This window comes from Crinia signifera, chromosome 7, assembly GCF_055691185.1.
Source record: "Crinia signifera chromosome 7, ASM5569118v1, whole genome shotgun sequence".
Taxonomy (NCBI): domain Eukaryota; kingdom Metazoa; phylum Chordata; class Amphibia; order Anura; family Myobatrachidae; genus Crinia; species Crinia signifera.
Window position 1 is genome coordinate 179,484,149 of NC_139223.1, and position 14,122 is coordinate 179,498,270.

At 43.5% G+C, this 14,122-nt stretch overlaps 1 protein-coding gene across 3 annotated transcripts in view; it reads left to right on the forward strand.

Annotated features, from left to right (window-relative positions):
* Positions 1-732: 732 nt before the first annotated feature.
* The window catches only part of LOC146019646 (putative methyltransferase DDB_G0268948), a 51,559-nt gene continuing 38,169 nt past the window's right edge, over positions 733-14,122 (forward strand). Inside the window, exons 1-6 of one of the 3 annotated variants that reach the window (XM_083152145.1) lie at positions 733-913; positions 1,173-1,234; positions 1,776-1,843; positions 4,947-5,008; positions 5,544-5,611; positions 9,302-9,367. In XM_083152145.1, coding sequence (XP_083008271.1) covers positions 9,336-9,367 — 32 coding nt within the window. In that variant the 5' untranslated portion in view covers positions 733-913; positions 1,173-1,234; positions 1,776-1,843; ... (1 more) ...; positions 5,544-5,611; positions 9,302-9,335. Of the gene's footprint in view, positions 914-1,172; positions 1,235-1,775; positions 1,844-4,527; positions 4,688-4,946; positions 5,009-5,543; positions 5,612-8,872; positions 8,926-9,301; positions 9,368-14,122 lie in introns of those variants that run through there. The other 2 variants (XM_083152147.1, XM_083152148.1) reach the window with 2 other exon arrangements.

Here is a 14,122-nt window from a genome sequence, read left to right on the forward strand (position 1 = left end):
GATGTAGCAGTGCACACCCACGCTTCTAGGTGCCACTTTTATAATCTCTTTTCACAATCTTTCCATATATGGAACTAGACACGCCCTTTGGGAGGAGCATGACACACCTCCTCAATGGGGCGCTTTGCAAAATCATATCAACCTTCTGTTTTGCAGCAAGTCACCCTCTTCTCATACAAACACTACAATCCCTGGGGCTTCAGGACACAGCCTTTTCTTGGTTTTCGTCCTACCCAGGGCTGGATTAAGTGGGGCTGGGGGTCACTGGGGTTCAGTACCCAAGGGCCCCCCGCCACAGATAGGAACTCTGTTTCCATTCCGCGGCACAGTGCAGGGCTGCCGGCAGAAATTTTGGTGCGCGAGACTGGCAAAATCACACCCCCAACACGACACCCCCCCTGCTGCCTGCCCCCCCTCCCCTACCCCCCAAATAACAGCAGAGTAACCTTTTTTAAAAATATGGGGGCCATAAAATGACCAAGAGTCCCTGTTCTCCCCTTCTCCCCCAACACCCACCCTATCCCATGCCACCATAAATGCAAAAAGGCACCTTAGAAAAAAACCTCTTCCTCACTTTTTTTGAAATGCTGGTTCACTTCAGCCACTCTGCCGACACAATCCAGTCCAGCCGCCCTGCCCGCCGTGCCCACTTTGCTACACCACACTGCAGCCACTCCATGCTGATGTCACATGTGATACTCTCTCAGATAAGTATCTTTATCCTTACAGGTTATCTTGCAACAGCAATTATCAACAGCTCACCACAATAACTCACGAGGAAAAATAATAGAGTAATTTTATTAAGCTGGAACTCCGTTTTTCTTAAAGGAACTGATGGAAATCAAGGATACTATTATGCACAAAATATCAATATATAAATACAAACATCAGAGATTCTTCCCACGTAACATTGGTGAGATATTGATGTATAACAATATTATTTAGAGCATAAGTTGTACTATTCTGAAACAAGCAAATAAGCAACTATCCATTCACCTGCAATGTATAACAAACCGTTACAATATCAAAACAGGTTATAGCGTTTTACCAGAACTAGATTATCATTGCGCAATAATTGTTTATGTCTACAATAGTCTTGGGTTAACCCTATTATGACTGCAGTCACCTGTTCTTTAAGCGCTTATTTATAACAAATATTCTTTCTTTTTTAGGTCCCACGCTGCAAGGTCAACTCTCTGTGTATTTGTAATCCAAAGTCAAGAGAATACATAAGGTAAGTCTTGCGTAATAATGCTGCTGACTTTTAACTTGAACGCCAAATAATCTGATAATAGATGACAGAAGCTAGCAATCTTTTTGGAATATCCTGAGTAGAATGATATAAGCAATTTTCCTTTTCCTTAGCAGTATAATTGCCACAAGTGTCTCTATAAGTGTCAGTCCACTTCTGTAATATGCAGCTTTGGGGCTGATTCAGCAGTCACTACTCCCTTCCTCCTAACTTGTAGCTAAGGACAACTTGGGTATTGTGTGCAGTATTAACTACTAGAGTCTCTCCCCAAATGGCAGTGTAGGTACTGCTTATTGCTGCCTGGATGAGGTGAATGTTACACACAATGCTTTCTTTAGCCGGGAGAGGTGTTAGGCTGGCTATGAGGTTATTGCAGGGGCGTTACAGCTATCTGTGGGCCATCCTGTAGGCTGTCTCCGGCTGGACTATCTCTGGGCTGATCTGTGGGATATGCAGGACACTGTACTGTGCTGCCTTGGGGCTGGACAATCACTCACCACACCCTCTTCTTTATCGATCACAGCTTGGATCAGTCACCGCCTCTGTCACCGCTGCTCAAGGGGACCTCGGGAAATCACCTGAGCCCTTTTGGTAAGTATTCTCCTAATTACAGCAACGCATCACACACTTTCCAGCTGCGCAGCTCTGCTGCCTTAACTTTCTCTCCACAACTGCTACACAGTGTCTTTTCTGCTGCACTTCAGCTTTCCTCAACCCCTATCCACAACACACCTACGGCTCTTTCCCCTGAGCATCTCTATAGTTCCTCCTCTGGGGTTTCCTGATGAGCAGGGGCTCTGCCAACTGTCAGAGTATATTTTCCTTTCTGGAATATTCCTCACAGTTCTCCCCTTTAAAGCAGGGTATATGGTATAGTCCACCCTAATGGGCTAGGAGGACAAGTCCATTGTCAGTTCAGGAAAGGGGTAAACAGTGTTCAGTCCACAATATTCTATTAATAAGGGGTATTAACACATTAATACTTTTCCTAAATAATTAATTAACTACTAATATTACTTTTGATATCTGCTACATTTACTGTATCACAACCATATAACATTTTAGTTTATGTATAAACATTAACCCTTATTGGGGTGTTACATTACTTCCCCGCTGGAACGTTGTGTGTCCTCACACAACAGACAACATCCAATAAAGAACAGTCTAATATTTGTGGACACACACACACGCACTCAAAAAAAAACCCCACACTTTTTACAATTAATATTGACAAAAGCAGTACTTATTCTGACTTTTATGTTCAATCTAATGCCTATACTGTATAAATGGGGCACTTCTGTTTCTCATTCCAAATTTTCTCAAAATCTGGTGCATAATTAATGCTGTTTCACTGGAACTTATCTCAATATATTTACTATTTGGAAGTTTGTACTCTGATGGAACAGAAGTTAAGGGCTCTTTAACTGAAATATATGGTTCTTCACATAAAATAGATTCAGACTTTAGCATAAAAGAACCAAGGCAATTAAGTTCATGGGAACCCAACCTCTCTGCTGTGGTTGAGTGGGCAACTCTTTCAATGTCTTCCTTATATTCAACAGTTTTAAAATCTGGCTGGTTGTAGTGAACTTTACCGGCATGTGTGTCATCCATTCTAGGTTTAATCTGGTATTCTGGCTCTGGAAGAGATTGTGGTTTTTTAGTATCCTGTAGGTTCTGCTGCACCACTTCACTCTGTTGCTCTACATTTTGTTCAACTGTCCTCCCAACTGATTTTCTCTGCACTGGGACATTGGCATATGGACTGCGACCTGCTGCATATTTGCTGCCTTGCACTGAAACACCATTAGGACCAGTTACATTAGTAGCTTTGGTGCCCTTCTCTCCAATCACCACATTGAACTCCACCAACTCTCCTTCTTCCAAACTGCAGAAGAAGTTCCTGGGGTTGTTCTTCTTAATGGCAGTATAGTGCACAAATACATCTTCCTTGGTGTCAATACGGTTTATAAAGCCATAACCCCGTTGGACATTAAACCATAATACTCGACCCAAAATGTTCCTTGTGCTGGCTGGCAGAACACTGCCTGCATTAGGTACACCAACATTTTTAGCCTGGTTTTGCAATACTGTTTCTGGACCTATATCTTGTCTGTCATCCACAGGTTGATCAATTCTTGCTGTGCTTCCTGAGCACTGATCCTCTGCCTCAGGGTTTGAGTTTAAATTCTCATGTTGCCTGCAGTTGAACTGAACATGTTCCTTTTGTCTACGGCATTGACATACTGGCAATCCCTGTGCGTCACACTGGTAGGTCCGTTTTATTCTCAAATTCCTGTCTCTCTTTTCGATATAACCTTTCTGTTGTTCTTGAGGAAGCAATTGCTCTTTCCTTGGGTTTTCTACCTCCCTGCACAGTTCTGTAAAACCCTGGATAGATTCTTCAATCTTGCTTTTTAATACTTCACTTTGGTCAGGGCAGGAGGATAACTGAGCATGCTGTATGACTGCCTCTTTGGGTGCCATGTTTTTTTTTCTTTCATTATAGCTGATTTTAGAGGGACTTCTGGCCTCAGAATTTTCCACTGATAAGGAGGAGGTAGTTTCAGAAGATGTATTCAGTCCCAGAATTTTGATAACAGTCTCCTTAAATTCAGGGAAAGGGCAAGTTGGATTCTGTGATCTCACCATGCATAATGTAGTACGCACTGCATCCCCGAGAGCTCCTTCTATAAATTGACTGGTCAATGTTTCATCCTCTTGTTGTTTTTCACGGGGGTCAAAGTTCTGTAGTTCTTTGAGTGATTCCTGCAAACTGAGAGCAAATTCTCTTAAGGATTCATGGGGCTGTTGCTTTCTTCCATAGAAGTTAATTTTAAGTTTAGATAAAGTTTGCAAATCAAAAATAGTGGACAATTTTTTAAATATGTCTTCTACGTTCTTCTTCTGTTCAGTAGACCAAGAGTTTACTTCCCGAAGGGCTAGGCCTCTTAACTGTCCGATCAATATTTCCACCTTCTGTGGCTCATTAAGGGAACCTATGCAAAATAGTGACAGCAGTTTTGACTTGAAGTCCTTAAATATACTGTTACCTGGAGTACATGCTTTCCCAGAATAAGTTGGCAGCCATGGGGCTCCAGGGTAGTAAGGCATTGTGATTGGTGATGCCATTGTTATTTGCCTGGGTGACATGGGTAACAATCTCCGTCTCAAAGTTAACACAGGAGTCTGGATATCTAACATCTTGTTCCTATCCTGTTCGCGGACGCCAAATGTGATACTCTCTCAGATAAGTATCTTTATCCTTACAGGTTATCTTGCAACAGCAATTATCAACAGCTCACCACAATAACTCACGAGGAAAAATAATAGAGTAATTTTATTAAGCTGGAACTCCGTTTTTCTTAAAGGAACTGATGCACAAAATATCAATATATAAATACAAACATCAGAGATTCTTCCCACGTAACATTGGTGAGATATTGATGTATAACAATATTATTTAGAGCATAAGTTGTACTATTCTGAAACAAGCAAATAAGCAACTATCCATTCACCTGCAATGTATAACAAACCGTTACAATATCAAAACAGGTTATAGCGTTTTACCAGAACTAGATTATCATTGCGCAATAATTGTTTATGTCTACAATAGTCTTGGGTTAACCCTATTATGACCGCAGTCACCTGTTCTTTAAGGGCTTATTTATAACGAATATTCTTTCTTTTTTAGGTCCCACGCTGCAAGGTCAACTCTCTGTGTATTTGTAATCCAAAGTCAAGAGAATACATAAGGTAAGTCTTGCGTAATAATGCTGCTGACTTTTAACTTGAACGCCAAATAATCTGATAATAGATGACAGAAGCTAGCAATATTTTTGGAATATCCTGAGTAGAATGATATAAGCAATTTTCCTTAGCAGTATAATTGCCACAAGTGTCTCTATAAGTGTCAGTCTACTTCTGTAATATGCAGCTTTGGGGCTGATTCAGCAGTCACTACTCCCTTCCTCCTAACTTGTAGCTAAGGACGACTTGGGTATTGTGTGCAGTATTAACTACTAGAGTCTCTCCCCAAATGCCAGTGTAGGTACTGCTTATTGCTGCCTGGATGAGGTGAATGTTACACACAATGCTTTCTTTAGCCGGGAGAGGTGTTAGGCTGGCTATGAGGTTATTGCAGGGGCGTTACAGCTATCTGTGGGCCATCCTGTAGGCTGTCTCCGGCTGGACTATCTCTGGGCTGATCTGTGGGATATGCAGGAGACTGTACTGTGCTGCCTTGGGGCTGGACAATCACTCACCACACCCTCTTCTTTATCGATCACAGCTTGGATCAGTCACCGCCTCTGTCACCGCTGCTCAAGGGGACCTCGGGAAATCACCGGAGCCCTTTTGGTAAGTATTCTCCTAATTACAGCAACGCATCACACACTTTCCAGCTGCGCAGCTCTGCTGCCTTAACTTTCTCTCCACCACTGTTACACAGTGTCCTTTCTGCTGCACTTCAGCTTTCCTCAACCCCTATCCACAACACACCTACGGCTCTTTCCCCTGAGCATCTCTATAGTTCCTCCTCTGGGGTTTCCTGATGAGCAGGGGCTCTGCTGACTGTCAGAGTATATTTTCCTTTCTGGAATATTCCTCACAGTTCTCCCCTTTAAAGCAGGGTATATGGTATAGTCCACCCTAATGGGCTAGGAGGACAAGTCCATTGTCAGTTCAGGAAAGGGGTAAACAGTGTTCAGTCCACAATATTCTATTAATAAGGGGTATTAACACATTAATACTTTTCCTAAATAATTAATTAACTACTAATATTACTTTTGATATCTGCTACATTTACTGTATCACAACCATATAACATTTTAGTTTATGTATAAACATTAACCCTTATTGGGGTGTTACACACACTTGCCAAACGGCCTGCTATGCAGCTGCTTACAGCTCCCGCCTTTGCTTCCTGTCCGAATCAGCGTTCTCAGTCCTGCACTGTGCCGGTGTGCGGTGACATCACCAGTGGACCCGCGCAGTGCACTATTGGGAATGCTGAAGTCCTGAGAGGCTTCAGAAGAAAATGTATAACAAGGACTGTAAACTAAAATTTTAAGTTTAAATTGTGTGCGGCGGTCTAATGGGTGGTCTGATGCACCCCCGGACCACCCCCTAGATTCTCCAATGCTCCTGTAGTGTGTGACATCCTCTCTGCACAGGCAAAGTATGGCTGTGTTACCTGTGTGGGTTTTTTTTATTATAAATTAAATGTGAACTCTGGGTGCTCCATAGATGACACAAATATCTTCACTTATCTCAAAATATCTCCCAACTCAACTATTGCTCTTCACAAGATCTAGGTCTCTTATCCACACTTATAATTCACTTCTATTCACGATTGAAGGACTACCGCCGATCACTAACGAGGAGGTTGATGATGAGGTTGTTATTTACAACAAATTATTATAATTGTGTGAAATACATTTCTTTAACTTGCCACAAATTATATAACGTGGAGGAGGCAGGGCCGGTGTAAGGCTTCCCAGCACCCTAGGCAAAACTTCAACCTACTGCCGCCGCCCCCCCCCCCCCCTACTGCCACCAATAACCATTTTCCAACCCCTTAATACATACTTGCCTAACATTCTGGAATAGCAGGGATACTCCCAAAATTGAGTGGTCCTCCCAGCCCCTCAGGTAGGTGGGAAAGACCCCTGCTTTCTCTGGAGGCCCCCGGCACCCTCCCCTTTGCCACCCACAACAGAGTACAGGAAGAGAAGGCAGCAAAACAGGGAAGTATGCCTCAAGTGGAAGTATGGAGGTGAGGTCGTAGAGGTTCCACAGCAATCACCTGCATTAAGTACAACAAGAACAAGGGGGTCACGCACAGAGCATGAGAGCAGCGCTTAAAAATGAAATGCCAAAAACCAATATGAAGGCAGTATAAACTTTATATTTGTTAAAAAGGTTTGGCTTTTACAATACAAGACCACAATAAATGTACATTTATATTCAATAGAAAAACAATAAATAAAATAGTTAAAACAAACAATTCTGGTCCCGTGCCACAGGGTTAGACGGATGGGGATAGAATAGATAGCCCGAAATAATTTGTTCTTTTTGTCTAGTGGGGACTGACTACCCCCACGTTACTGTGCAGCTGCTACACTAGAAACACAGCCATTGTCCAGGAGCGCCTGAGTATTCCTTGTGAATAAATCCTCATTAAGTACAACAAGGATCCTCACAGACATCCTTGATTTTTTGATAGGCTGACTTGGTGGCGCCCCCCTAGATCCCAGCGCCCCAGGCAGCTGCCTAAAGCTGCCTAGTGATAGAGCCGGCCCTGGGAGGAGGTGTTTAGATGGTTAACGTACCTACCTCTTCTACCTTTGGCCTCTCATATGGAGCAGAAGCCTTCTCACCATTTTCAGGATTTGTGTAAAAAATAATCCCACGCCCAAAGAGGTGGCTTTTTAGGGCTTACGCCCAGTCATCACTATGGAATTCTTTATGTCACATGCAAGAACTGCTGCCACTGGTGGCTGACCTACACAAATAATATCACCGACAACCTCATCCTCATGAGAGTGAGATAGTAAGCAAATATCCCCTCATTTGTTCCACTTCCATACTAACCTCTTTCATGCCTAATATGTCATCAACATCTTTACTTGTACTACTACAGTAATTCTCACATGTGCAAAAATGGTGGATGGAGGTGAAGGAGGCATCTCTCACACAGACAGTGTTACAAATTTCAGACTCACACATAGCTAACATGGACCACCCTAGACTCTCCTCAGTGATTTGTGAACACTCAGCATTTGTCTTCTTTTGTTTTGGGCACTAACCTTTTTTTTAAAGTGTGAAAGATTTTTATTTCACATGACCTTTTCCTAAGCTTTCTGCCTTCCTTTGCTAGATGTTCTAGTACTCGCCACGCTTCGGGTTCGCGTTGATAGTGGGGGTGGTACAGCCTCAAAAATGCCATTTGGGGACCATTGAACATGTTTCATACTAATTTCAATGCATTTGGATGCTTTTATGTTAAAAATCGCGAGTGCGATCGCATGCGATCAAATCGCATTCGATGCGATGCGATTTTTTCATGTGCGATGGCCATCGTGGGAGCCGTGATACTCCACAAGTACCTAGAAAATTTGCAGCTGTATGATCCACTCTAAATCAGGCCCTTATGTAAAACTCAGGATAAGTGTTGTTTGTTCTCGATCAGGTAATATCCAGGTAACACTCAGGTACAGTTAGTCAGGCTTGCCTACCATCATGGAATGGCCAGGAGGCTCCTGAAAATCAGGCCCCCCCCGGGAAGGTGGGCAAGTCTTCCTCTTGCTGACCAGAGCCCCCGCACCCCCTTCCCCACTGGTTCAATTACCGCAAATTACGGGTCCGCGGAGAGGGGCGGGGCTAAAGTGACGCAGTAGATGCATTTCGCATCATTTAAGCCTTGCTCTCTTTCCACAAATCAATAGTTTTATGGCATGGGGCGGAGCCAAGTGATGTCGGCATTATTCCCGCCCCCCCTGACGTGTTGCCTCTCCGCCCATCTCCCGGAGAGGTGAAAATCAAAGCAAGTGTGCAGTTAGTACTTCTTTCTTTTTGTTTCTTTACAGGTTCTCTTCTTGTGTTCACAGGGTGAATATAATGAGTATTGGAAAAACTTTACAACACATTCAAGTTTAACAGTTTATTTACAAGTAAATAGATTCAATAAATACACAAAAAAAAGATTTATAATATTCAAATAAGTAAACCATTACATAAATTAATTTTATTTTACTGGAACTGTCATTGGCTGGTTCATTCCGTACCATCTTCCCTAAAAATAACCAGTTTATAATAACATCCTAACTTTTATTCTTTAAGGTAAATATTTTACTGCAGAATCACATGCAACTCATATAATTTACAATTATAATCAAGAAAACAATTCAGTGTAATAATTAAATATATTACCATAATCACTTATTCTTGCACAATGATATTAGCCCTCTTCTGACTAGACTCTGTTTGTGTTTTGTCTTAACGTTGCCGAAACAAAAATATTTAAGCATTTTTTAATTTGTCCTGCAGGCAGAAACTGTTGTAAGGACTTTCCCTTATTGAGATGAGTTTTAAAGTTCCTCACAGTCTTTTAAGGTAATATCCTTGAGTTAAAAGTTACTTAAAATAACAAGGTATTTGTATTCCACAGCTGCAAAGGTACACACTGTGCAATTTTTTTGACCAATTTTTTGGACCAATTTCATTTATTTTGGCCCTTCTGAACAATATTGGTCAAAATATCTTTCAGTGTGTATACGATGAATGACGAATGATGATGGGCATATCCGCCAGTTATTCATTAAGGTTGTTCGTCAACTGTGCTCAATTTGCATATCTTTCAAAAAAAGCCTATAAACTTTCATCGACATCTTTCGTCTTTCGTCAATATCTTTCATCAACATCTTTCGTCCAGGACACTGGGTTCAATTGGTCATCAATGTCTTTCAACGAAATTGGTAAAAAAAATGGGTACTTATGTAGTATCTGGGCTGCCGATTTCTAAATCGGGTCGGATCGGGAGATCGCATCGCATCGCATGCGACCATGCGATTCGATGCGATGCGATGCGATGACCCGATTTTTCCATAGGAATCAATGTTAAAATGGACTGAGTCCATTTTAACATGGAATTCAATGGGAAAAATGGGTCCTTTTCATACCCCTACTATCCAAGTGGGCATGGAGTTGGATATAAACCTGTGGCGAGCGTAGCGAGCCACCGAGCCCGAAGCGTGGCGAGCGAAGCGAGCCCCGCGAGGGGACGAATACCGTCCCCTCGCGGGGCTCGCTTCGCTCGCCACGCTTCGGGCTCGGTGGCTCGCTACGCTCGCCACAGGTTTATATCCAACTCCATGCCCACTTGGATAGTAGGGGTATGAAAAGGACCCATTTTTCCATAGGAATCATTTTAACATTGATTCCTATGGAAAAATCGGGTCATCGCATCCGATATCGCATCCGATATCGGATGCGATGCGATGCGATATCGCATCGCATCGCATCTGATTGTATGCCTTAACTTAAGGCATACAATCAAAAAATCGGCAGCCCAGATACTACATAAGTACCAAAAAATGTAAAGTGTGTATGCACCTTTACACTTAACAAAAGGTGATTTCACTTGGCAATGATGTCTCTTATACAGTACCCATTTCAGACCACAAAATGCAGGGTCGCACTGGGATTTTGAAACGGTTCAGTCCTGGTGCTACCCTGCATTTTGGTCTGCTCAGATTACTTCAGTGAACCGGCAATATTTTGCCAGTTTGCTGACGTCAGTGCGACCTGTCAGAACGGCGGAGCGTCATCGGGGGCAGGGGAGGAGGAGCGCTTAGAACCGGTGCTGCTCTAAGCACTGCCTACTCCATTGGTGTGAACGGGAAACAGGTCGCTCGACCCGATGAACCTGTTCACACCGCAAAGCAACACGGCAACGAACCGGTAAGAACCCTTTCTTTTTGCTGGTTAATATTGCCGTGTTGCTACCGGTTTGCGGAACCCGGTAATCCCTTTCACACTGCATCAATTTCCGGGTCAAATCGTCAAGAAACTGGCATGAACCCAGTAATTAGGTGCAATGTGAAGGGGGTATAACTATATTAGTCTCCCAGAAGTGAAACTGTCATTTAATAAAACTACTAGATCGAATAAACTGAAGACAGGTGCCGAGAAGTACTTGTAAATCTTAATGGGCTGCGCTGTATAACTTGACTGTAAATTGCAATAACGTCCTTTTGGCATTGAACTTGGATTTAATATTGCCTTTAAAAGGTGTTTTTCCACACAGTATGGTCTGCTTATACAAGGCCTTATATGATCTCTGGTTGAGAGATTAGCTAAATGGCTGGTAGATTATAAGGCGCCTAAATAATTATGTTGGTTGGCCTATACCTTAACTTAACCTTAAGTGCCTAGAAATAAATCACACAGGACACCTTAACTAAAAATAACGACTCAGACAACCATGGCATACGTTTGAACTGGTCACGATATTTATTGAGGTGGTATAACCCTTATTTGTCTATCAAAAGGGATGGCCAAGAAAAGCACTTGAGACCAGCACCAGTCAGAGGTGTATGCCAATGGTAGCGACTGCAACGCTCCAATCTAACAAAACACCCCTTACGTGAGGTACAGCCTGCACCGTGACGGCTTACCGCCCCTTCTAAGGAATGGCATGGACACTTCCAGGAAGTGTCCACCGTCCCCGCCCAATCCGGGACTCGCCCACCGTCCTGGCAAAGGAGGGCAATACCGCAGGGTGACCGCCTGACACCTCACCCGACTGCTGGTCGAGAGCGCCTTCTCGACGATTTAATATTACAATTATGTAATCAATTGTTTGGACAGCCCATAGGCAAGGTAGCACAAGAGTGGAAAGAAGAAAGGGGAGGGAGGGTGGGGATCCGAACTCCAAGAGGAAGTGCTACCCCTCAAGCTACACCTTAAATACCCCTCTATAAGCTGCCTGCCACAAGCTACCTGATTGGCCCAATGCCCCATGACCCTGCTGCCTGGGACTTTTCCCACAGCACCTTGCTTCTTCAATAACTTCATTTGTCACCTACAAATTCCTAGGCTCTTAAATGCACTTGAGCCCATGCATCCCTCGTTCTATTTAGTAGCTCTTTTCCCTTAAAAAAGTCTTTATTTGCTACTTAGGGGTAAATTTATTAAGAATTCATATTTCGTTCGTTGTCATTTGTATTCGTATTTTTATGACATCACATGGCTACATAGTAGTATGTATAATTTACTAAGCAGTAGTATTTGGGTCATTTTTAATTTCCAATGTCGTTGCCGTTCATAGTAATTCGTACACTATGGGTGACATTCTACGGGATGAGATTTGAGTTTTTTTTGCGTTAATTAGTAAACAAAATGGCGCTATCGCATTTTTCCGTCAAATCGCCTATTTAATAGGATGCGTTAAGGGACTGAAATCGCATATTATGTGCGTTAAGGCATGCGGACCAAAAGTGCGAGATTAATTCGCATTTATATCGCATCCAGATGTTTTCGTACAGAAAAGTATACAAATCGCTTATTTAATGCATTGCGTTTTCTCAAATCGTACTTTTTAGGTGTCTAATAATCGCACTTATTTCAGACCAGGTTCTGTTTGGCGATTTGGCCCAGAACTCATTTTGGTCAAGTGCACACATGGTTAATTTCACCACAGGTGCCCTCATTTTCACTCACAAACACCCCTACATAAACCCCAACATCATTAAGGACACCTGTGAGGGTTTGAGACATGGAGATTTTGCAGAGTGGTTTGAAGTTGCTTATCTGTGATGTGGCCCATTTGGAGGAGCTGCGCAGGAGGGAGGAAGCTGCGCGCCAGATCCAGGTAGCCCCCCGACTACTGCGTACCCCACGTATGTATCGTGCTCGGCTGTACCTGGACTCCCTCTCGGATCAACAGGTTGTGGGGATGTTTAGGCTGAACCGCATTAACCTGTTGGACTTATATGAGCAGGTGAGAGATGATTTGGACCCTTTTGGGGGAGGCAACTATGCAGTGTCTGGGCTGCACAAATTAATGTGTGCCCTCTACTATTTGGCCACAGGCTCCACTCAGTCTGTGACCTCATGGGCCTTGGGGGTATCACAGGCCACTTTCTCTAAGCATTTTACTCAAGTGTTACTTGCTTTAAAGAAGTTGTGGCGCACATACATCAGATTCCCCAGTTCTGAGCTGGAGTGGCAGGACCACAAGTTGGCTTTCTATAGACTCTCAGCATTCCCTCACGTGCTGGGAGCTATAGACTGCACACACATTGGGATTAGGGCACCACACGTGCGGGGCCACCTCTACGTCAATAGGCGTGGGCGGCACTCCCTGAACGTGCAGGTTGTATCCAATGCTCACTTGAAAATCCTGAGTGTTGTCGCAGGCTTTCCTGGGAACTGCCATGACGCCTATATTCTGAGACACTCAGCCCTCTGGAACAGATTTACCCACCACCAAATGCCAGAGGGCTGGCTACTAGGTAAGTACCTTTTTCAAATTACCCTGTCTGTCCTTATTTGTATCTGCTCTAATGTGTGTTTCCTGTTTCACAAGCATATTGCTCTTCTAACAGTGTGTCCTGTTTGAAAGAAACACATACCTTACCATATAAGGCAATCACTTCCTATCTGTGTTTTAGGTGACTCAGGATATGGTTGTGTTTCCTGGCTCATGACACCTTTGCGCTCCCCAGAGGGCCCTGCACAGCACCGGTATAATGAAGCCCACATTGCAACCCGCAATGTGGTGGAGCGCACATTTGGCGTTTTGAAGAGTCGATTCCGGTGTTTGGACAGGTCATCGGGTACACTGCTTTACCACCCTGCCAAAGTAGTGATGATCATCCAGGCTTGCTGCATGCTGCACAACATAGCCCTGTCCCAACCTGCCTATGTGGAGGAGGAACATGCAGTAGTCGTGCAGGAAGCCCAACCTACCACACCTCGGGTAGTGAGGGGTACGCAGAGGGGGAATCTGGTGCGCACGCATATCATCAGCCGTTACTTTTCTGGTAAGCACATGTGCCCTGTACTACAAAATGTACCTGTGCTGTAAGTGTACTCATAAACAAATTTGTGACCAATACCATCTGTTTCCACCCACATTTAGCCTAATACACAGAGCCCAACGGATGCAGCTGGTGGTGCTGACCTATCCCTTGCTGGTATCAAGCTTGTAAGTACATTTGATACATGTATGAGTGAAGTTTGCAGTAAAACATGGCTCACTGGTGTTGTGGAACTACACGTGCCAGCATGCCCTGACACACTATAACCATTATAGTCCAAACCATGAGTGTCAGAGCTTGCTGGAATATGTAGTTCCACAACTTT